Source organism: Oncorhynchus clarkii, chromosome 12 (assembly GCF_045791955.1).
Source record: "Oncorhynchus clarkii lewisi isolate Uvic-CL-2024 chromosome 12, UVic_Ocla_1.0, whole genome shotgun sequence".
NCBI classification, from domain to species: domain Eukaryota; kingdom Metazoa; phylum Chordata; class Actinopteri; order Salmoniformes; family Salmonidae; genus Oncorhynchus; species Oncorhynchus clarkii.
In genome coordinates this window covers 101,527,674-101,553,524 of record NC_092158.1, presented here as the reverse complement: position 1 = coordinate 101,553,524, position 25,851 = coordinate 101,527,674, and the positions used below count along the sequence as shown (strand labels likewise).

At 46.6% G+C, this 25,851-nt stretch overlaps 2 protein-coding genes across 2 annotated transcripts in view; one reads left to right on the top strand and one right to left on the bottom strand.

Moving 5' to 3' along the window:
* Positions 1–25,851, bottom strand: part of LOC139421752 (NLR family CARD domain-containing protein 3-like) — a 1,082,035-nt gene that overhangs the window by 261,940 nt on the left and 794,244 nt on the right. The window lies entirely within an intron of this gene.
* On the top strand, positions 578–18,657 carry LOC139421718 (4-aminobutyrate aminotransferase, mitochondrial-like). The gene is made up of 11 exons (XM_071172831.1): positions 578–623; positions 1,493–1,573; positions 2,147–2,239; positions 2,846–2,908; positions 4,370–4,433; positions 7,590–7,738; positions 8,997–9,134; positions 9,514–9,681; positions 10,570–10,716; positions 15,989–16,100; positions 16,744–18,657. Exons 1-11 carry the CDS (start codon positions 603–605, stop codon positions 16,863–16,865), a joined length of 1,158 nt encoding a protein of 385 aa, XP_071028932.1. The 5' UTR covers positions 578–602; the 3' UTR covers positions 16,866–18,657.

The window sequence follows — 25,851 nt, the reverse complement described above, 5'->3', positions numbered from 1 at the left end:
CATATGTGCTGTAGAGGTTTCAGGAGGGTATCTGTTCCTGTAGAGGTTTCAGGAGGGTATCTGTTCCTGGAGAGGTTTCAGGAGGGTATCTGTTCCTGGAGAGGTTTCAGGAGGGTATCTGTTCCTGTAGAGGTTTCAGGAGGGTATCTGTTCCTGGAGAGGTTTCAGGAGGGTATCTGTTCCTGTAGAGGTTTCAGGAGGGTATCTGTTCCTGGAGAGGTTTCAGGAGCGTATCTCTCCAGGAACAGAGTTGGAGAGCCCTGAGATAGACAGATCCTAGATCAGCACTTCTACTTTGAGACTCTTTGTGCATTCGTGCCCTGCTGTCTGAGGGGTTCTCTCATCTCATACTGGCCCCTAGTGGTGGTAACTGGAACTGCTATGCAGGTCTTTATATAAGGCTGATGGTACAGTCAAACACTGTAGTGTTTCATATGCTACATCAGTGGGAATCAGTCTTCTACACTAGTTGATTAGGTTATAGCTTGTGTTTGACTCCATTGGGTTCAAATGGTTTAGTTATAATGAAGTGGTGACAGGAATTGTAATATTTCTCTTTATTTTCTCTTTCAGGATACAACCATCCCTCACTCATTAAAGTGATGTCCAACCCCAACAATATGGTAGGGAGGGAGGGAGGGAGGGAGGGAGGGGGAGAGAGAGAGAGGGAGGGGGGGGGGGGGAGGGAGGGAGGGAGGGGAGGGAGGGGGGGGAGGGAGGGAGGGAGGGAGGGAGGGAGGGAGGGAGGGAGGGGAATGCGTTATGTGGGTAAAATGGGGAGGGAGGGAGGGAGGGAGGGAGGGAAGGAGGGAGGGAGGGAGGAGGGGAATGCGTTATGTGGGTAAAATGGGGAGGGAGGGAGGGGGAGAGGGAGGGAGGGAGGGGGAGAGGGAGGGAGGGAGGGGGAGAGGGAGGGAGGGAGGGAGGAAGGAGGGAGGGAGGGAGGGAGGGGGAGAGGGAGGGGGGGGGGAGAGGGAGGGGGGGGAGGGAGGGAGGAGGGGAATGCGTTATGTGGGTAAAATGCTGTAACACAGAATATATTTTTTAGAAATATCCCATGATGCTAGTGACTGTTCATTACTGCTTAGCACTTACTAACCATCATTTATTCACTTTACTTTAATAAAATATTTACGTTGTTGTGTATGTTACATTAGTTTAATTTGATGACTTTATTATTTCATTCCAAGTCATCATCTCATCACTACAGAGCTGTTGCCTCTGCTGTCTGACAAAATCACTATTTCAGTAGTCCTTCACAGTAAATAAGGCTTTATGACTGCTGAATACCAACTATCAATCACTCAGACCATGTATTTTCAGGTAGAGATACCTTTGCTGCTCTCTATGAGCTCACAGAGACAAACGAAATGGAATCTCAGCACTAACTGGTATTGGAAACCAATCAGAAGACATTGGAGTTGAACATCTCTCCTCAGGTTTATCTGACAGTCCTGCTGAGTTCCCCATGTTTACCTCTTTCTCCTCTCAGAGTGCGTTTGTGAACAGGCCAGCTCTTGGGATCATGCCACCAGAGAACTTTCCAGAAAAGCTGGCAGAAAGCCTTCTCTCAGTGAGACACACACACAACACAACACACACAACACAACACACAACACAACACACACACACACACAACACACACACAACACAACACACAACTTCCCCCATTTAAAAAGACCAGAAACTAACCAGTGATGGATTCCAGCTGGACCCCACTACTGTAGACTGACTTCCTCCCATTTAAATAGACCAGACACTAACTAGTGATGTGATTCCAGCTGGACCCCACTACTGTAGACTGACTTCCTCCCATTTAAATAGACCAGACACTAACTAGTGATGTGATTCCAGCTGGACCCCACTACTGTAGACTGACTTCCTCCCATTTAAATAGACCAGACACTAACTAGTGATGGATACTAGCTGGACCCCATTTAAATAGACCAGACACTAACTAGTGATGTGATTCCAGCTGGACCCCATTTAAATAGACCAGACACTAACTAGTGATGTGATTCCAGCTGGACCCCACTACTGTAGACTGACTTCCTCCATTTTGTTGATGGTGCAATCCTTCTGACTGGATACCATCCACAATGCTCCTTCTCTCTCCTCCCCACTTCCCCTCTCCTCCTCTGTCCAGGTTGCTCCTAGTGGTATGAGCCGTGTTCAGACCATGGCCTGTGGATCCTGCTCCAATGAGAATGCATATAAAGCCATGTTCATCTGGTACAGAGTGAGTACACACACTGAGTCTACAAAACATTAAGAACACCTGCTCTTTCAATCAAATGTATTGTATGTATATTCTAAAGCTCTTTTTTTTTTTTTACATCAGCCGATGTCACAAAGTGTTTAAACATGACATAGACTGACCAGGTGGTATACATGACATAGACTGACCAGGTGGTATACATGACATAGACTGACCAGGTGGTATACATGACATAGACTGACCAGGTGGTATACATGACATAGACTGACCAGGTGGTATACATGACATAGACTGACCAGGTGGTATACATGACATAGACTGACCAGGTGTTATACATGACATAGACTGACCAGGTGGTATACATGACATAGACTGACCAGGTGGTATACATGACATAGACTGACCAGGTGGTATACATGACATAGACTGACCAGGTGGTATACATGACATAGACTGACCAGGTGTTATACATGACATAGACTGACCAGGTGTTATACATGACATAGACTGACCAGGTGTTATACATGACATAGACTGACCAGGTGTTATACATGACATAGACTGACCAGGTGTTATACATGATATACATGTATAACACCTCTCTGTCTCTCTGTCTCTCTGTCTCAGAATAAGGAGAGAGGCCACAACATCCCCTCTGATGAAGACATGAGCTCCTGTATGATCAACCAGGTGGGTGTGTGTCTGTGTGTGTCTGTGTGTGTGTGTCTGTGTGTGCGTGCCTGTGTGTGTGTGTGTGTCTGTGTGTGCGTGCCTGTGTGTGCCTGTGTGTGCCTGTGTCTGTGTGTCTGTGTGTCTGTGTCTGTGTGTGCGTGTCTGTGTGTGCGTGTCTGTGTGTGCGTGTCTGTGTGTGCGTGTCTGTGTGTGAGTGTCTGTGTGTGAGTGTCTGTGTGTGAGTGTCTGTGTGCGAGTGTCTGTGTGAGTGTGTCTGTGTGAGTGTGTCTGTGTGTGTGCGTGTGTCTGTGTGTGCGTGTCTGTGTGTGTGCGTGTCTGTGTGTGCGTGTCTGTGTGTGTCTGTGTCTGTGTGTTAAGATGTGGAGAATCAGAGCAGGCTATGACCGGTGTTCATCATCACGTTCCTCTTGACTATTCTTTAGTAGCCACACTAAAAACACTCTCTCACGCTCTAATTCTCTCTCTTCCTTGTGCTCCCTCTCTCTCTCTGTCTCTCTCTCTCTCTCCCCCTCCACTCTCTTGTTCTCTCTGTTCTCCCTCATTCTCTCTCTCCCTCGTTCTCTCTCCCCCCTCTCCTCTCTCCCTCGTTCTCTCTCCCACCTCTCCTCTCTCCCTCGTTCTCTCTCCCACCTCTCCTCTCTCCCTCGTTCTCTCTCCTTTCTCCCTTGTTCTCTCTCCCACCTCTCCTCTCTCCCTCGTTCTCTCTCCCACCTCTCCTCTCTCCCTCGTTCTCTCTCCAACCTCTCCTCTCTCCCTCGTTCTCTCTCCCACCTCTCCTCTCTCCCTTGTTCTCTCTCCCCCTCTCCTCTCTCCCTCGTTCTCTCTCCCCCCTCTCCTCTCTCCCTTGTTCTCTCTCCCCCCTCTCCTCTCTCCCGTGTTCTCTCTCCCACCTCTCCTCTCTCCCTTGTTCTCTCTCCCCATCTCCTCTCTCCCTTTTTCTCTCTCTCCTCTTTCCCTTGTTATCTCTCCCTTGTTCTCTCTCCTCTCTCCCTTGTTCTCTCTCCCACCTCTCCTCTCTCCCTTGTTCTCTCCCCCTCTTCTCTCCCTTGTTCTCTCCCCCACCTCTCCTCTCTCTTGTTCTCTCTCCCCCTCTCCTCTCTCCCTCGTTCTCTCTCCCCCTCTCCTCTCTCCCTTGTTCTCTCTCCCCCCTCTCCTCTCTCCCTTGTTCTCTCTCCCCCCTCTCCTCTCTCCCGTGTTCTCTCTCCCACCTCTCCTCTCTCCCTTGTTCTCTCTCTCTCCCTTGTTCTCTCTCCCCCATCTCCTCTCTCCCTTTTTCTCTCTCTCCTCTTTCCCTTGTTATCTCTCCCTTGTTCGCTCTCTCCTCTCTCCCTTGTTCTCTCTCCCACCTCTCCTCTCTCCCTTGTTCTCTCCCCCCTCTTCTCTCCCTTGTTCTCTCCCCCACCTCTCCTCTCTCTTGTTCTCTCTCCCCCCTCTCCTCTCTCCCTTGTTCTCTCTCAGAGTCCTGGCTGTCCAGACTTCAGCATCCTGTCATTTATGGGTGGATTTCATGGCAGAACAATGGGTCAGTAAGGTTAAATATCGTACACATCTTATTGTTGAATGAAAGTAACATAACAGACCTGCCTCATCAGGAGGTGGCTTTGCAGTGTATTGGTTGCAAGAAATCGCCATCCACCGTGAGACACACAAAGACCTAAAAGACATGGCTTCTAGTCACCTTACACTCCCAGAAGCTGCTCATAGGAGCTGTTTTACAGACCTAGACACTGAAATCCAAAATGACAGAGTTTGGTGCACATTCTGTCATGCTGGCGGGCGACTTCAATGTCCACCATGAAGACTGGCTGGGTAGCCGAACAACTGTCATGCTGGTGGGCGACTTCAATGTCCACCATGAAGACTGGCTGGGTAGCCGAACAACTGTCATGCTGGTGGGCGACTTCAATGAAGACTGGCTGGGTAGCCGAACAACTTTCATGTTGGTTGCTGGGCCTGACAGCTTGCAAGCCTACAACAGATTGTGGTTACTCCAACCAGAGGAGATCAAATCCTAGACCACATCATGACTGACCTTCCGGCTGTTTCTACAACACTCGACAACCTGGGCACCTCGAACCACAACCCTGTCCTAGTAAACATCATGACTGACCTTCCGGCTGTTTCTACAACACTCGACAACCTGGGCACCTCGAACCACAACCCTGTCCTAGTAAACATCATGACTGACCTTCCGGCTGTTTCTACAACACTCGCCAACCGGAGCACCTCGGACCACAACCCTGTCCTAGTAAACATCATGACTGACCTTCCGGCTGTTTCTACAACACTCGCCAACCGGAGCACCTCGGACCACAACCCTGTCCTAGTAAACATCATGACTGACCTTCCGGCTGTTTCTACAACACTCGCCAACCGGAGCACCTCGGACCACAACCCTGTCCTAGTAAACATCATGACTGACCTTCCGGCTGTTTCTACAACACTCGCCAACCGGAGCACCTCGGACCACAACCCTGTCCTAGTAAACATCATGACTGACCTTCCGGCTGTTTCTACAACACTCGCCAACCGGAGCACCTCGGACCACAACCCTGTCCTAGTAAACATCATGACTGACCTTCCGGCTGTTTCTACAACACTCGCCAACCGGAGCACCTCGGACCACAACCCTGTCCTAGTAAACATCATGACAGCCGGAAGGGCTGTTTCTACAACACTCGCCAACCGGAGCACCTCGGACCACAACCCTGTCCTAGTAAACATCATGACTGACCTTCCGGCTGTTTCTACAACACTCGCCAACCGGAGCACCTCGGACCACAACCCTGTCCTAGTAAACATCATGACTGACCTTCCGGCTGTTTCTACAACACTCGCCAACCGGAGCACCTCGGACCACAACCCTGTCCTAGTAAACATCATGACTGACCTTCCGGCTGTTTCTACAACACTCGCCAACCGGAGCACCTCGGACCACAACCCTGTCCTAGTAAACATCATGACTGACCTTCCGGCTGTTTCTACAACACTCGCCAACCGGAGCACCTCGGACCACAACCCTGTCCTAGTAAACATCATGACTGACCTTCCGGCTGTTTCTACAACACTCGCCAACCGGAGCACCTCGGACCACAACCCTGTCCTAGTAAACATCATGACAGCCGGAAGGGCTGTTTCTACAACACTCGCCAACCGGAGCACCTCGGACCACAACCCTGTCCTAGTAAACATCATGACTGACCTTCCGGCTGTTTCTACAACACTCGCCAACCGGAGCACCTCGGACCACAACCCTGTCCTAGTAAACATCATGACAGCCGGAAGGGCTGTTTCTACAACACTCGCCAACCGGAGCACCTCGGACCACAACCCTGTCCTAGTAAAGCTTGATCTGCCTGTATACAGAGACAATACTTACAAGAGGAAAGTGTGACAATACAACAAAGCATCCACTGACTGGCAGAAAGTCTTCTCTGAGGAAGATAGGGAGAAGATATATGACTAGATCACTGACATTACCCATGATGCCAATGTCTGATCCCCTACTGTCCTGTCTGTTCCTCTACTGTCCTGTCTGGTCCCCTACTGTCCTGTCTGGTCCCCTACTGTCCTGTCTGGTCCCCTACTGTCCTGTCTGGTCCCCTACTGTCCTGTCTGGTCCCCTACTGTCCTGTCTGGTCCCCTACTGTCCTGTCTGGTCCCCTACTGTCCTGTCTGTTCAATAAAAATACAATAGAATACAAAAGGAGTGGGACTTCCCTATTCTGATCCACCATTCTGAGGACTTCCCTATCCTGATCCACCATTCTGAGGACTTCCCTATCCTGATCCACCATCCTGAGGACTTCCTGATCCACCATTCTGAGAACTTCCTGATCCACCACCCTGAGGACTTCCTGATCCACCATTCTGAGAACTTCCTGATCCACCATCCTGAGAACTTCCTGATCCACCATCCTGAGGACTTCCCTATCCTGATCCACCATCCTGAGGACTTCCCTATCCTGATCCACCATCCTGAGGACTTCCTGATCCACCATTCTGAGAACTTCCTGATCCACCATCCTGAGGACTTCCCTATCCTGATCCACCATTCTGAGAACTTCCTGATCCACCATCCTGAGGACTTCCCTATCCTGATCCACCATCCTGAGGACTTCCTGATCCACCATTCTGAGAACTTCCTGATCCACCATCCTGAGGACTTCCCTATCCTGATCCACCATCCTGAGAACTTCCTGATCCACCATTCTGAGGACTTCCCTATCCTGATCCACCATCCTGAGGACTTCCTGATCCACCATCCTGAGGACTTCCCTATCATGATCCACCATTCTGAGAACTTCCTGATCCACCATCCTGAGGACTTCCCTATCCTGATCCACCATCCTGAGGACTTCCTGATCCACCATTCTGAGGACTTCCCTATATCCTGATCCACCGCCCTGAGGACTTCCTGATCCACCATTCTGAGGACTTCCCTATATCCTGATCCACCGCCCTGAGGACTTCCCTGATGTATCCTGATGTTTTTTATATTTTTTTATTGAACCTTTATTTAACTCGACAAGTCAGTTAAGATCCACCACCCTGCGCTCTCATTTAGTTTTGCGGTAGCATAACAGAATGTAAGCTCGCCAGATCAGGATGCTCGAACGAGGGTAAGACTGCCCCACTCCTTTAGAACAACAACTCACGGTGTCTGATCTGTTTTCAGGTTGCTTGGCAACGACGCACTCCAAGGCCATCCACAAGCTGGATGTGCCGTCATTTGATTGGCCGATCGCTCCCTTCCCTAAACTGAAGTACCCTCTGGAGGAGTTCACACGGGAGAATGCACAGGAAGAGGCCCGCTGCCTGGAGGAGGTGTGTGTGTGTGTGTGTGTGTGCGTGTGTGTGTGTGTTAGGATTTAATATTTTCCTGAGAATCTACCAATCTTCCCGGTATTCCCATTCAAACTGGAAGTGCTATTTTAAAAGCATGTAATACCATCCCAAAAACAAATCTGACATGATTATACTACTGTAAATGGAGAAATAGACACGTGATTATACTACTGTAAATGGAGAAATAGACACGTGATTATACTACTGTAAATGGAGAAACAGACACGTGATTATACTACTGTAAATGGAGAAACAGACACATGATTATACTACTGTAAATGGAGAAATAGACACATGATTATACTACTGTAAATGGAGAAATATACACATGATTATACTACTGTAAATGGAGAAATAGACACGTGATTATACTACTGTAAATGGAGAAATAGACATGTGATTATACTACTGTAAATGGAGATATAGACACGTGATTATACTACTGTAAATTTAGAAATAGACACGTGATTATACTACTGTAAATGGAGAAATAGACACGTGATTATACTACTGTAAATTTAGAAATAGACACGTGATTATACTACTGTAAATGGAGAAATAGACACGTGATTATACTACTGTAAATGGAGAAATAGACACGTGATTATACTACTGTAAATGGAGAAATAGACACATGATTATACTACTGTAAATGGAGAAATAGACACATGATTATACTACTGTAAATGGAGAAATAGACACGTGATTATACTACTGTAAATGGAGAAATAGACACGCGATTATACTACTGTAAATGGAGAAATAGACACGCGATTATACTACTGTAAATGGAGAAATAGACACATGATTATACTACTGTAAATGGAGAAATAGACACGTGATTATACTACTGTAAATTTAGAAATAGACACGTGATATACTACTGTAAATGGAGAAAAAGACACGTGATTATACTACTGTAAATGGAGAAATAGACACGTGATTATACTACTGTAAATGGAGAAATAGACATGTGATTATACTACTGTAAATGGAGAAATAGACACATGATTATACTACTGTAAATGGAGAAATAGACACATGATTATACTACTGTAAATGGAGAAATAGACACGTGGTTATGCTACACTGTGTTGCGTGTGTGTGTCTGTGCGTGTCTGTGTGTGTCTGTGTGTGTGTGTGTGTGTGTGTCTGTGCGTGTCTGTGTGTGTCTGTGTGTGTGTGCCTGTGTGTGTGTGTGTGCGTGCGTGTGTGTGTGTGTGTGTGTGTGTACCAGGTAGAGGACCTGATAGTTCAGTGGCGTCAGAAGGGCCGGCCGGTGGCTGGGATAGTGATAGAACCCATCCAGGCTGAGGGAGGAGACAACCACGCAACACCGGACTTCTTCAAGAAGCTACGGAACATTGCACGCAAGGTTGGCTGGGAGGGGAGGGAGGAGAGTGTGGAGGGGGGGGGTCATACACAAGGTAGTCTGGAGAGAAAGGGAGGAGAGTGTGGAGGGGAGGGAGAGTCATACACAAGGCAGGGCTGGGAAATCTAGCCTAAATCTCATACCCCGATAACGATACATATCACGAAACAGCAAATTTTCTGTAAATTCTATGAATAAATAGTTGATATAAAATTACCACATGTTAAGGCCTATTTCTATCGTTTCATATTATCGTCACACGTTATATATCGTCATATCGCCCCAGCCCTAACACGTGGTAGTCTGGGGTGACACTGAAATAAAGTCCATCCATCCATAATGGAAGGAACAAAACATCTTTCCCTCTTCCCTCCTCTCTCAGCATGGCAGCGCGTTCCATGTGGATGAGGTGCAGACAGGGGGAGGAGCTACGGGGAAGTTCTGGGCTCATGAACACTGGGGGATGGACGACCCTGCTGACATCGTCTCCTTCAGCAAGAAGATGCTCACTGGAGGTTTTTACCATAAAGACGAGCTGCAGGCAGACAAGGTAACACACACACACACAGGACACACACACACACAGGACACACACACACACAGGCGTATAAGGTACACACAGGACACAGACACACACACAGGACACACACACACACAGGACACACACACACACACAGGCGTGTAAAGGTAATCACAGGACACACACACACACACAGGACACACACAGGACACACAGGCATATAAGGTACACACAGGACACAGACACACACACAGGACACACACACACAGGACACACACACACCGGCGTATAAGGTACACACAGGACACAGACACACACACACAGGCGTATAAGGTACACACAGGACACAGACACACACACACACACACAGGCGTAAAAGGTACACACAGGACACAGACACACACACAGGACACGGACACACACACAGGACACACACACACACACACAGGCGTATAAGGTACACACAGGACACACACAAACGTACACACAGGACACAGACACACACACAGGACACAGGACTCACACACACACAGGACACACACAAACACAGGCGTATAAGGTACACACAGGACACAGACACACACACAGGATACACACACACACACAGGACACACACACACACAGGCGTATAAGGTACACACAGGACACACACACACACACACAGGACACACACACACAGAAGTATAAGGTACACACAGGACACAGACACACACACACACAGGCGTATAAGGTACACACAGGACACACACACACACACACAGGACACACACACACACACACAGGACACACAAACACAGGCGTATAAGGTACACACATTACACAGACACACACACAGGACACACACCCACAGGACACACACACTTTGTTTACATGTAGAACGTATAACCTTATTATGGCTGTGTGTGTCTTCTTTCCCAGGCCTACCGTATCTTTAACACGTGGATGGGTGACCCGTCTAAGAACCTGTTCCTGGCTGAGGTTCTGAACGTGATCCGCCGAGAGAACCTTCTGGAGGAGGTGACCCGCTCTGGAAAGACTCTGCTACAGGGACTCTACCAACTACAGGTACTAGAGACTCTACCAACTACAGGTGCTAAAGACAGAGACTCTACCAACTACAGGTACTAGAGACAGAGAATCTACCAACTACAGGTACCAGAGACTCTACCAACTACAGGTACTAGAGACAGAGACTCTACCAACTACAGGTACTAGAGACAGAGACTCTACCAACTACAGGTACTAGAGACTCTACCAACTACAGGTACTAGAGACTCTACCAACTACAGGTACTAGAGACAGAGAATCTACCAACTACAGGTACTAGAGACAGAGACTCTACCAACTACAGGTACTGGAGACAGGGACTCTACCAACTACAGGTACTAGAGACAGGGACTCTACCAACTACAGGTACTAGAGACAGAGACTCTACCAACTACAGGTACTAGAGACTCTACCAACTACAGGTACTAGAGACTCTACCAACTACAGGTACCAGCGACTCTACCAACTACAGGTACTAGAGACTCTACCAACTACAGGTACCAGAGACTCTACAGGTACTAGAGACAGAGACTCTACCAACTACAGGTACTAGAGACAGAGACTCTACCAACTACAGGTACCAGAGACTCTACCAACTACAGGTACTAGAGACTCTACCAACTACAGGTACCAGAGACTCTACCAACTACAGGTACTAGAGACTCTACCAACTACAGGTACTAGAGACAGAGACTCTACCAACTACAGGTACTAGAGACTCTACCAACTACAGGTACTAGAGACTCTACCAACTACAGGTACTAGAGACTCTACCAACTACAGGTACTAGAGACTCTACCAACTACAGGTACTAGAGACTCTACCAACTACAGGTGCTAAAGACAGAGACTCTACCAACTACAGGTCCTAGAGACAGATAATCTACCAACTACAGGTACCAGAGACTCAACCAACTACAGGTACTAGAGACAGAGACTACCAACTACAGGTACTAGAGACAGGGACTCTACCAACTACAGGTACCAGAGACTCTACAACTACAGGTACTAGAGACAGAGACTCTACCAACTACAGGTACTAGAGACAGGGACTCTACCAACTACAGGTACTAGAGACAGGGACTCTACCAACTACAGGTACCAAAGACTCTACCAACTACAGGTACTAGAGACCGAGACTCTACCAACTACAGGTACTAGAGACAGGGACTCTACCAACTACAGGTACTAGAGACAGGGACTCTACCAACTACAGGTACTAGAGACAGAGACTCTACCAACTACAGATACTAGAGACTCTACCAACTACAGGTACTAGAGACTCTACCAACTACAGGTACCAGCGACTCTACCAACTACAGGTACTAGAGACTCTACCAACTACAGGTACCAGAGACTCTACAGGTACTAGAGACAGAGACTCTACCAACTACAGGTACTAGAGACAGAGACTCTACCAACTACAGGTACCAGAGACTCTACCAACTACAGGTACTAGAGACTCTACCAACTACAGGTACCAGAGACTCTACCAACTACAGGTACTAGAGACTCTACCAACTACAGGTACTAGAGACTCTACCAACTACAGGTACTAGAGACTCTACCTACTACAGGTACTAGAGACTCTACCAACTACAGGTACTAGAGACAGAGACTCTACCAACTACAGGTACCAGAGACTCTACCAACTACAGGTACCAGAGACTCTACAACTACAGGTACTAGAGACAGAGACTCTACCAAATACAGGTACTAGAGACAGAGACTCTACCAACTACAGGTACTAGAGACTCTACCAACTACAGGTACTAGAGACAGAGACTCTACCAACTACAGGTACTAGAGACTCTACCTACTACAGGTACTAGAGACTCTACCAACTACAGGTACTAGAGACAGAGACTCTACCAACTACAGGTACCAGAGACTCTACCAACTACAGGTACCAGAGACTCTACAACTACAGGTACTAGAGACAGAGACTCTACCAAATACAGGTACTAGAGACAGAGACTCTACCAACTACAGGTACTAGAGACAGAGACTCTACCAACTACAGGTACCAGAGACAGAGACTCTACCAACTACAGGTACAAGAGACTCTACCAACTACAGGTACTAGAGACTCTACCAACTACAGGTACTAGAGACAGAGACTCTACCAACTACAGGTACAAGAGACTCTACCAACTACAGGTACCAGAGACTCTACCAACTACAGGTACAAGAGACTCTACCAACTACAGGTACCAGAGACTCTACCAACTACAGGTACTAGAGACTCTACCAACTACAGGTACTAGAGACTCTACCAACTACAGGTACTAGAGACTCTACCAACTACAGGTACTAGAGACTCTACCAACTACAGGTGCTAAAGACAGAGACTCTACCAACTACAGGTACTAGAGACAGAGAATCTACCAACTACAGGTACCAGAGACTCAACCAACTACAGGTACTAGAGACAGAGACTCTACCAACTACAGGTACTAGAGACAGGGACTCTACCAACTACAGGTACCAGAGACTCTACCAACTACAGGTACTAGAGACAGAGACTCTACCAACTACAGGTACTAGAGACAGAGACTCTACCAACTACAGGTACTAGAGACAGAGACTCTACCAACTACAGGTACCAGAGACTCAACCAACTACAGGTACTAGAGACAGAGACTCTACCAACTACAGGTACTAGAGACAGAGACTCTACCAACTACAGGTACTAGAGACTCTACCAACTACAGGTACTAGAGACAGAGACTCTACCAACTACATGTACTAGAGACAGGGACTCTACCAACTACAGGTACTAGAGACAGAGACTCTACTAACTACAGGTACTAGAGACTCTACCAACTACAGGTACTAGAGACAGAGACTCTACCAACTACAGGTACTAGAGACAGAGACTCTACCAACTACAGGTACTAGAGACAGGGACTCTACCAACTACAGGTACCAGAGACTCTACCAACTACAGGTACTAGAGACCGAGACTCTACCAACTACAGGTACTAGAGACAGGGACTCTACCAACTACAGGTACTAGAGACAGGGACTCTACCAACTACAGGTACTAGAGACAGAGACTCTACCAACTACAGGTACTAGAGACTCTACCAACTACAGGTACTAGAGACTCTACCAACTACAGGTACCAGCGACTCTACCAACTACAGGTACTAGAGACTCTACCAACTACAGGTACCAGAGACTCTACAGGTACTAGAGACAGAGACTCTACCAACTACAGGTACTAGAGACAGAGACTCTACCAACTACAGGTACTAGAGACTCTACCAACTACAGGTACTAGAGACAGAGACTCTACCAACTACATGTACTAGAGACAGGGACTCTACCAACTACAGGTACTAGAGACAGAGACTCTACTAACTACAGGTACTAGAGACTCTACCAACTACAGGTACTAGAGACAGAGACTCTACCAACTACAGGTACTAGAGACAGGGACTCTACCAACTACAGGTACTAGAGACAGAGACTCTACCAACTACAGGTACTAGAGACTCTACCAACTACAGGTACTAGAGACTCTACCAACTACAGGTACCAGCGACTCTACCAACTACAGGTACTAGAGACTCTACAGGTACTAGAGACAGAGACTCTACCAACTACAGGTACTAGAGACAGAGACTCTACCAACTACAGGTACCAGAGACTCTACCAACTACAGGTACCAGAGACTCTACAACTACAGGTACTAGAGACAGAGACTCTACCAAATACAGGTAATAGAGACAGAGACTCTACCAACTACAGGTACTAGAGACTCTACCAACTACAGGTACTAGAGACAGAGACTCTACCAACTACAGGTACCAGAGACAGAGACTCTACCAACTACAGGTACAAGAGACTCTACCAACTACAGGTACTAGAGACTCTACCAACTACAGGTACTAGAGACAGAGACTCTACCAACTACAGGTACTAGAGACAGAGACTCTACCAACTACAGGTACCAGAGACTCTACCAACTACAGGTACCAGAGACTCTACCAACTACAGGTACCAGAGACTCTACAAACTACAGGTACCAGAGACTCTACCAACTACAGGTACCAGAGACTCTACCAACTACAGGTACTAGAGACTCTACCAACTACAGGTACCAGAGACTCTACAGGTACTAGAGACAGAGACTCTACCAACTACAGGTACTAAAGACAGAGACTCTACCAACTACAGGTACTAGAGACTCTACCAACTACAGGTACTAGAGACAGAGACTCTACCAACTACATGTACTAGAGACAGGGACTCTACCAACTACAGGTACTAGAGACAGAGACTCTACTAACTACAGGTACTAGAGACTCTACCAACTACAGGTACTAGAGACAGAGACTCTACCAACTACAGGTACTAGAGACAGGGACTCTACCAACTACAGGTACTAGAGACAGAGACTCTACCAACTACAGGTACTAGAGACTCTACCATCTACAGGTACTAGAGACTCTACCAACTACAGGTACCAGCGACTCTACCAACTACAGGTACTAGAGACTCTACAGGTACTAGAGACAGAGACTCTACCAACTACAGGTACTAGAGACTCTACCAACTACAGGTACCAGAGACTCTACAACTACAGGTACTAGAGACAGAGACTCTACCAAATACAGGTACTAGAGACAGAGACTCTACCAACTACAGGTACTAGAGACTCTACCAACTACAGGTACTAGAGACAGAGACTCTACCAACTACAGGTACCAGAGACAGAGACTCTACCAACTACAGGTACAAGAGACTCTACCAACTACAGGTACTAGAGACTCTACCAACTACAGGTACTAGAGACAGAGACTCTACCAACTACAGGTACTAGAGACAGAGACTCTACCAACTACAGGTACCAGAGACTCTACCAACTACAGGTACCAGAGACTCTACCAACTACAGGTACCAGAGACTCTACCAACTACAGGTACCAGAGACTCTACCAACTACAGGTACCAGAGACTCTACCAACTACAGGTACCAGAGACTCTACCAACTACAGGTACTAGAGACTCTACCAACTACAGGTACTAGAGACAGAGACTCTACCAACTACAGGTACTAGAGACAGAGACTCTACCAACTACAGGTACAAGAGACTCTACCAACTACAGGTACTAGAGACTCTACCAACTACAGGTACTAGAGACTCTACCAACTACAGGTACTAGAGACTCTACCAACTACAGGTACTAGAGACTCTACCAACTACAGGTACCAGAGACTCTACCAACTACAGGTACTAGAGACGTTGTGTGTGCATGCTAACGTCTGTACCTCTCCTTCAGGACCAGTACCCTAACCTGTTGAGCAGTGCTCGGGGACAGGGGACATTCTGTGCCATCGACATCCGTGATGACGCCACACGCAACAGCATCCTCCTCAAAGCCCGGGACAAGGGTAAGACACACACACACACACACACACACACACACACACACACACACACACACACACACACACACACACACAGGTGGATTGATAGGGATACGCCTGTGTACAAACACACAACCCACACACACAGATGTGGATGGACAGGTAGATAGAGAGAAACACCTGTGTACACACTCATATACACACTCCTATACACACTCCTATACACACTCACATACACACTCACATACACACTCCTATACACACTCCTATACACACCCCTATACACACTCACGTACACACTCACATACACACTCCTATACACACTCCTATACACACTCCACGCTGGTGATCTTCTGTGTAACCTCTCATCTTCTCTGTCTGTCTCCCAGGTGTTCTGCTGCGTACACACTCCTATACACACTCCTATACACACTCACATACACACTCTTATACACACTCTTATACACACTCTTATACACACTCTTATACACACTCCTATACACACTCCTATACACACTCCACGCTGGTGATCTTCTGTGTAACCTCTCATCTTCTCTGTCTGTCTCCCAGGTGTTCTGCTGGGTACACACTCCTATACACACTCCTATACACACTCCACGCTGGTGATCTTCTGTGTAACCTCTCATCTTCTCTGTCTGTCTCCCAGGTGTTCTGCTGGGTGGCTGTGGAGATCGGTCCATCCGGTTCCGCCCTGCTCTGGTGTTTAAAGAGTACCATGTTCACATGTTCCTGAACGTGTTCAGCGACGTCCTGGCAGAACACAACTAGAACGCTGCCCCCGGTACCGTCCGTCCACACTGGACTGGGGCCAAAACACCAACATAGGGCCGAGACCAACTGGGGACGCGGTGTAGGAGAGAGGGAAGCACGAGAGTCTTAACCTATAACAGAGGTTCACACAGTAACACATACACTTAAAAGGGATGCTACGGGATTTTGGCAATGAAGCCCTTTTTATTTTCTCCTTCCCCAGAGTCAGATGATACTCGTGGATACCATTTTTTTTATGTTATCTGTGTGCTGTTTGAAAGAAGTTGCTAACTAGCGCAATTGCTAACTAGCGCTAGCGCAAATGCTAACTAGCGCTAGCGCAATTGCTAACTAGCGCTAGCGCAAATGCTAACTAGCGCTAGCGCAATTGCTAACTAGCGCTAGCGCAATTGCTAACTAGCATTAGCGCAATGACTGGAAACGTTGGCTCGTGAAACTACCTCTAACTTCCTTCAACCTGGACACAGAGACATAAAACTGGTATCCAGGAGTTTATCTGACTCTGGGGAAGTAGATAATTGAATTTGTCCCATTGCTTACGTGGCAGTCCTAGCATTCCTCATGTCCCAGTAATGTCCTAATGATACGCCTGCAAAAAGGCACAAAGCACAAAACATAGTCTTATTTTAGGTCATATCACATAAACCCTCCAACTCCATAACAGATGAAGGCACAGCGAGATATTTCGAAAACAAACACACCTAACAGGAGTGGTTATCAGCAAGCTAATCTAAACCAGGTTGTAATGATACAAAATGGCCGCCGCACGCCGATTTTTAAACAGAACAATTATGTTTCCTTTTTGGGGTTGAGATAAATCCAAGTCAGACATTTGGGATTTTGTGAAGGGAGAATATTATATTAGACGATGTAGTGTGTCTGCATGTTGTTGTTCCTGAACTTCCTTTGGGGTTGAAGGAATGGAGAAGAACTGGGTTCCAGACTCACTGTACGTCAGGGCTAACAGTCTAATTTAAACCCCTACTTATTAACACACAACCATACTTACCTACAGATATACCCATGTTTAAATTGGAGGCGGGTTTTTTTTTTGCAGTCAGGACCGCTAATATAAAAAGATGTATTATATTTGTTGACTTGTTTGGGACGTAGTCGTATTAGAGTGCATCTTGCCATATTCATCGGGTTTCCTCGTGAAACGACTGGACTCATTGTTGATGTACAGCACAAGGTGTCGACGTTGTTCTGAATGCCTGTTGTTTGTTTTTTTTAAATGTTGTGGTTGAAATAGCAGCAGTAGCACCAAGGAGACGGCTTCAGCATCAGCACTGTAGAAGCTTTATAATATGGCCATGATGATGATGATGATGATGATGACAGTGATGATGATGACAGTGGTGATGATGACAGTGATGATGATGATGATGACGACAGTGATGATGATGATGATGATAGTGATGATGATGACAGTGGTGATGATGACAGTGGTGATGATGACAGTGATGATGATGACGATGACAGTGATGATGATGATGATGATGACAGTGATGACGATGATGATGACAGTGATGATGACAGTGATGATGACGATGACAGTGATGATGATGACGATGACAGTGATGATGATATCTGTCTTGTTAACCAGCCCAATCAGTATTGTATAGAGAGCTGATTTCCTGTTAACCCTTAACAACAGTAGAAGCATTGCTATGTTTGTTTACATTGTTCCGTGAGGTTAAAGGTTATTGCAGATCTCTTAATTATTGTTGTCTATGAAGCATCCTCTTTATGTATCCTAAAATAAAAACCAGAATCACATTTTAATGAATTCCCCTGGAGTTTGTGTCTTCCTTTATCATATGGTTCTGTTTTGGCCTGGCCTACAACAATGGAGAGGGCTGTAAGTGTGTGTTCCTTTATCATATGGTTCTGTTTTGGCCTGGTCTACAACAATGGAGAGGGCTGTAAGTGTGTGTTCCTTTATCATATGGTTCTGTTTTGGCCTGGTCTACAACAATGGAGAGGGCTGTAAGTGTGTGTTCCTTTATCATATGGTTCTGTTTTGGCCTGGTCTACAACAATGGAGAGGGCTGTAAGTGTGTGTTCCTTTATCATATGGTTCTGTTTTGGCCTGGTCTACAACAATGGAGAGGGGTGTAAGTGTGTGTTGTGATGGTTTCAACCAAACATTTATTTTAACAGCCCCATTCTTCTTTCATAGGACAACAAAAAAAGTCAACATATTTAATGTGTTTTAAAAACAGCAGCTTTATTTTTCTTTACCCGAACCAGGAACTGAGTTCAAACAGTAGCTTGTTGATTGGTTGTTGAGTCAACAATTTGACCAAATAAACATTCTACACAAACGTCAGTCAATAACAATAAGATCCGAGCTTTCCTAATGAAACGTTTTCACCTGACACACAGGGACACTGAGGATTCATACCAAAACCTTGGATAGAGGGGCTCAGTGTGTTAGACACAGGGACACTGAGGATTCATACCAAAACCCTGGATAGAGGGGCTCAGTGTGTTAGACACAGGGACACTGAGGATTCATACCAAAACCCTGGATAGAGGGGCTCAGTGTGTTAGACACAGGGACACTGAGGATTCATACCAATACCAAAACCCTGGATAGAGGGGCTCAGTGTGTTAGACACAGGAACACTGAGGATTCATACCAAAACCCAAAACCCTGGATAGAGGGGCTCAGTGTGTTAGACACAGGGACACTGAGGATTCATACCAAAACCCTGGATAGAGGGGCTCAGTGTGTTAGACACAGGGACACTGAGGATTCATACCAAACCCCAAAACCCTGGATAGAGGGGCTCAGTGTGTTAGACACAGGGACACTGAGGATTCATACCAAACCCCAAAACCCTGGATAGAGGGACTCAGTGTGTTAGACACAGGGACACTGAGGATTCATACCAAAACCCTGGATAGAGAGGCTCAGTGTGTTAGACATAGGGACACTGAGGATTCATACCAAAACCCTGGATAGAGGGGCTCAGTGTGTTAGACACAGGAACACTGAGGATTCATACCAAACCCAAAACCCTGGATAGAGGGGCTCAGTGTGTTAGACACAGGGACACTGAGGATTCATACCAAAACCCTGGATAGAGGGGCTCAGTGTGTTAGACACAGGGACACTGAGGATTCATACCAAACCCAAAACCCTGGATAGAGGGGCTCAGTGTGTTAGACACAGGGACACTGAGGATTCATACCAAACCCAAAACCCTGGATAGAGGGGCTCAGTGTGTTGGACACAGGGACACTGAGGATTCATACCAAAACCCAAAACCCTGGATAGAGGGACTCAGTGTGTTAGACACAGGGACACTGAGGATTCATACCAAAACCCTGTTCCTATTGACCCAGTTTGACCAGCAGGCTAATGTTCCTATTGACCCAGTAAGACCAGCAGGCTAGTGTTCCTATTGACCCAGTAAGACCAGCAGGCTAGTGTTCCTATTGACCCAGTAAGACCAGCAGGCTAATGTTCCTATTGACCCAGTAAGACCAGCAGGCTAATGTTCCTATTGACCCAGTAAGACCAGCAGGCTAATGTTCCTATTGACCCAGTAAGACCAGCAGGCTAGTGTTCCTATTGACCCAGTAAGACCAGCAGGCTAATGTTCCTATTGACCCAGTAAGACCAGCAGGCTAATGTTCCTATTGACCCAGTAAGACCAGCAGGCTAATGTTCCTATTGACCCAGTAAGACCAGCAGGCTAATGTTCCTATTGACCCAGTAAGACCAGCAGGCTAGTGTTCCTATTGACCCAGTAAAACCAGCAGGCTAGTGTTCATATTGACCCAGTAAGACCAGCAGGCTAGTGTTCCTATTGACCCAGTAAGACCAGCAGGCTAGTGTTCCTATTGACCCAGTAAGACCAGCAGGCTAATGTTCCTATTGACCCAGTAAGACCAGCAGGCTAATGTTCCTATTGACCCAGTAAGACAAGCAGACCAATGTTCCTATTGACCCAGTAAGACCAGCAGGCTAATGTTCCTATTGACCCAGTAAGACCAGCAGGCTAATGTTCCTATTGACCCAGTAAGACCAGCAGGCTAATGTTCCTATTGACCCAGTAAGACCAGCAGGCTAGTGTTCCTATTGACCCAGTAAGACCAGCAGGCTAGTGTTCCCATTGACCCAGTAAGACCAGCAGGCTAATGTTCCTATTGACCCAGTAAGACCAGCAGGCTAGTGTTCCTATTGACCCAGTAAGACCAGCAGGCTAATGTTCCTATTGACCCAGTAAGACCAGCAGGCTAATGTTCCTATTGACCCAGTAAGACCAGCAGGCTAATGTTCCTATTGACCCAGTAAGACCAGCAGGCTAGTGTTCCTATTGACCCAGTAAGACCAGCAGGCTAGTGTTCCTATTGACCCAGTAAGACCAGCAGGCTAATGTTCCTATTGACCCAGTAAGACCAGCAGGCTAATGTTCCTTTTGACCCAGTAAGACCAGCAGGCTAATGTTCCTATTGACCCAGTAAGACCAGCAGGCTAATGTTCCTATTGACCCAGTAAGACCAGCAGGCTAATGTTCCTATTGACCCAGTAAGACCAGCAGGCTAATGTTCCTATTGACCCAGTAAGACCAGCATGCTAATGTTCCTATTGACCCAGTAAGACCAGCAGGCTAATGTTCCTATTGACCCAGTAAGACCAGCAGGCTAATGTTCCTATTGACCCAGTAAGACCAGCAGACTAATGTTCCTATTGACCCAGTAAGACCAGCAGGCTAATGTTCCTATTGACCCAGTAAGACCAGCAGACTAATGTTCCTATTGACCCAGGAAGACCAGCAGGCTAATGTTCCTATTGACCCAGTAAGACCAGCAGGCTAGTGTTCCTATTGACCCAGTAAGACCAGCAGGCTAGTGTTCCTATTGACCCAGTAAGACCAGCAGGCTAATGTTCCTATCGACCCAGTAAGACCAGCAGGCTAGTGTTCCTATCGACCCAGTAAGACCAGCAGGCTAGTGTTCCTATTGACCCAGTAAGACCAGCAGGCTAGTGTTCCTATTGACCCAGTAAGACCAGCAGGCTAGTGTTCCTGTTGACCCAGTAAGACCAGCAGGCTAATGTTCCTATTGACCCAGTAAGACCAGCAGGCTAGTGTTCCTGTTGACCCAGTAAGACCAGCAGGCTAATGTTCCTATTGACCCAGTAAGACCAGCAGGCTAATGTTCCTATTGACCCAGTAAGACCAGCAGGCTAATGTTCCTATTGACCCAGTAAGACCAGCAGGCTAGTGTTCCTGTTGACCCAGTAAGACCAGCAGGCTAATGTTCCTATTGACCCAGTAAGACCAGCAGGCTAATGTTCCTATTGACCCAGTAAGACCAGCAGGCTAGTGTTCCTATTGACCCAGTAAGACCAGCAGGCTAATGTTCCTATTGACCCAGTAAGACCAGCAGGCTAATGTTCCTATTGACCCAGTAAGACCAGCAGGCTAATGTTCCTATTGACCCAGTAAGACCAGCAGGCTAATGTTCCTATAGACCCAGTAAGACCAGCAGGCTAATGTTCCTATTGACCCAGTAAGACCAGCAGGCTAGTGTTCCTGTTGACCCAGTAAGACCAGCAGGCTAATGTTCCTATTGACCCAGTAAGACCAGCAGGCTAGTGTTCCTGTTGACCCAGTAAGACCAGCAGGCTAATGTTCCTATTGACCCAGTAAGACCAGCAGGCTAGTGTTCCTGTTGACCCAGTAAGACCAGCAGGCTAATGTTCCTATTGACCCAGTAAGACCAGCAGGCTAATGTTCCTATTGACCCAGTAAGACCAGCAGGCTAATGTTCCTATTGACCCAGTAAGACCAGCAGGCTAGTGTTCCTATCGACCCAGTAAGACCAGCAGGCTAGTGTTCCTATTGACCCAGTAAGACCAGCAGGCTAATGTTCCTATTGACCCAGTAAGACCAGCAGGCTAATGTTCCTATTGACCCAGTAAGACCAGCAGGCTAGTGTTCCTATTGACCCAGTAAGACCAGCAGGCTAGTGTTCCTATTGACCCAGTAAGACCAGCAGGCTAATGTTCCTATAGACCCAGTAAGACCAGCAGGCTAGTGTTCCTAGACAGCAAGGACCTGTTGTTCCACTCGTATCTGCCTCCTCATTGGTCCCTCCTGATCTCGCCTCTTCCCGATGGTCTTCTATCTTTGAGGACATGTATTTCCATTGTTAGAGCATCTGGACCACCTCCTTATTGGAGGAGAAGGTCCTAGGTCCCTCCCCTCTGGCCTTCTTCTCCAATGCACTGTGAGGAGAGAGGATGTGAGAAAGAGCTTTTGCACTCTGCATCCTGATACTTAAAGGAAGCCACTGTGAGCTGACCACCGGCCCTACAGGTTGCTACAGTCACTCTGCATCCTGATCCTTACAGGAAGCCACTGTGAGCTGACCACCGGCCCTACAGGTTGCTACAGTCACTCTGCATCCTGATCCTTACAGGAAGCCACTGTGAGCTGACCACCGGCCCTACAGGTTGCTATAGTCACTCTGCATCCTGATCCTTACAGGAAGCCACTGTGCGCTGGCCACCGGCCCTACAGGCTGCTACAGTCACTCTGCATCCTGATCCTTACAGGAAGCCACTGTGCGCTGGCCACCGGCCCTACAGGCTGCTACAGTCACTCTGCATCCTGATCCTTACAGGAAGCCACTGTGCGCTGGCCACCGGCCCTACAGGCTGCTACAGTCACTCTGCACCAGCATGCAGCTCTGTTGTCTGTCTACTTTCATTTACAGCTGAGAACAAACCCATCAACAACCAAGACTTCACTCTACTGATAAGACTAGATCAAACTCATTAACAGCCAAGACTGCACTCTACTGATAACAGACTAGATCAAACCCATTAACAGCCAAGACTTCCCTCTACTGATAAGACTAGATCAAACCCATTAACAGCCAAGACTGCACTCTACTGACAACAGACTAGATCAAACCCATTAACAGCCAAGACTGCACACTACTGATAAGACTAGATCAAACCCATTAACAGCCAAGACTGCACTCTACTGATAACAGACTAGATCAAACCCATTAACAGCCAAGACTTCACTCTACTGATAACAGACTAGATCAAACCCATTAACAGCCAAGACTTCACTCTACTGACAACAGACTAGATCAAACCCATTAACAGCCAAGACTTCACTCTACTGATAAGACTAGATCAAACCTATTAACAGCCAAGACTGCACTCTACTGATAACTTACTAGATCAAACCCATTAACAGCCAAGACTTCACTCTACTGATAAGACTAGATCAAACCTATTAACAGCCAAGACTTCACTCTACTGATAAGACTAGATCAAACCCATTAACAGCCAAGACTTCACTCTACTGACAACAGACTAGATCAAACCCATTAACAGCCAAGACTTCACTCTACTGATTCTGTCTCTCAGGTGATAAGACACAAGAACAACATGTTAAACATTTATTTATATTGATCAACTAGAAATAAAATCCAGGCGAAATGAATGAATTTGTAAAGCTGACAGAGCAGTAGGCAGTGTCACGTCTCTATTCTAAATAGAGGTTTTATGCTGTTAAGAATTCATTCAAATGTTTTACATACCTGGTACATGAGAATATATTTTACATACCTGGTACATGAGAAGATATTTTACATACCTGGTACATGAGAAGATATTTTACATACCTGGTACATGAGAAGATATTTTACATACCTGGTACATGAGAAGATATTTTACATACCTGGTACATGAGAAGATATTTTACATACCTGGTACATGAGAAGATATTTTACATACCTGGTACATGAGAAGATATTTTACATACCTGGTACATGAGAAGATATTTTACATACCTGGTACATGAGAAGATATTTTACATACCTGGTACATGAGAAGATATTTTACATACCTGGTACATGAGAAGATATTTTACATACCTGGTACATGAGAAGATGTTTTACATACCTGGTACATGAGAAGATATTTTACATACCTGGTAGATGAGAAGATGTTTTACATACCTGGTACATGATAAGATGTTTTACATACCTGGTACATGAGAAGATATTTTACATACCTGGTACATGAGACGATATTTTACATACCTGGTACATGAGAAGATATTTTACATACCTGGTACATGAGAAGATATTTTACATACCTGGTACATGAGAAGATATTTTACATACCTGGTACATGAGAAGATATTTTCCATTGCCAATACCTCCCATCTGAAAACACACCTCCCATCTGAAAACACACCTCCCATCTGAAAACACACCTCCCATTTGAAAACACACCTCCCACCTCCCATCTGAAAACACACCTCCCATCTGAAAACACACCTCCCATTTGAAAACACACCTCCCATCTGAAAACACACCTCCCATTTGAAAACACACCTCCCATCTGAAAACACACCTCCCATTTGAAAACACACCTCCCATCTGAAAACACATCTCCCATCTGAAAACACACCTCCCATCTGAAAACACACCTCCCATCTGAAAACACACCTCCCACCTGAAAACACACCTCCCACCTGAAAACACACCTCCCACCTGAAAACACACCTCCCACCTCCCATCTGAAAACACACCTCCCATCTGAAAACACACCTCCCATCTGAAAACGCACCTCCCATCTGAAAACGCACCTCCCATCTGAAAACGCACCTCCCATCTGAAAACGCACCTCCCATCTGAAAACGCACCTCCCATCTGAAAACGCACCTCCCATCTGAAAACACACCTCCCATCTGAAAACACACCTCCCATCTGAAAACACACCTCCCATCTGAAAACACACCTCCCATTTGAAAACACACCTCCCATCTGAAAACACACCTCCCATCTGAAAACACACCTCCCATTTGAAAACACACCTCCCATCTGAAAACACACCTCCCATCTGAAAACACACCTCCCATTTGAAAAGGCACCTCCCATTTGAAAAGGCACCTCCCATTTGAAAAGGCACCTCCCATCTGAAAACATACCTCCCATC

Bases quoted from the DNA above. Each gene is read 5' to 3' on its own strand.
- LOC139421718 (XM_071172831.1), top strand. From the start codon at position 603: ATGTCCAACCCCAACAATATG. The intron at 4,434-7,589 runs GTCAGTAAGGTT...ATCTGTTTTCAG, and splicing joins ATTTCATGGCAGAACAATGG to GTTGCTTGGCAACGACGCAC. The intron at 9,682-10,569 runs GTAACACACACA...CTTCTTTCCCAG, and splicing joins ACGAGCTGCAGGCAGACAAG to GCCTACCGTATCTTTAACAC.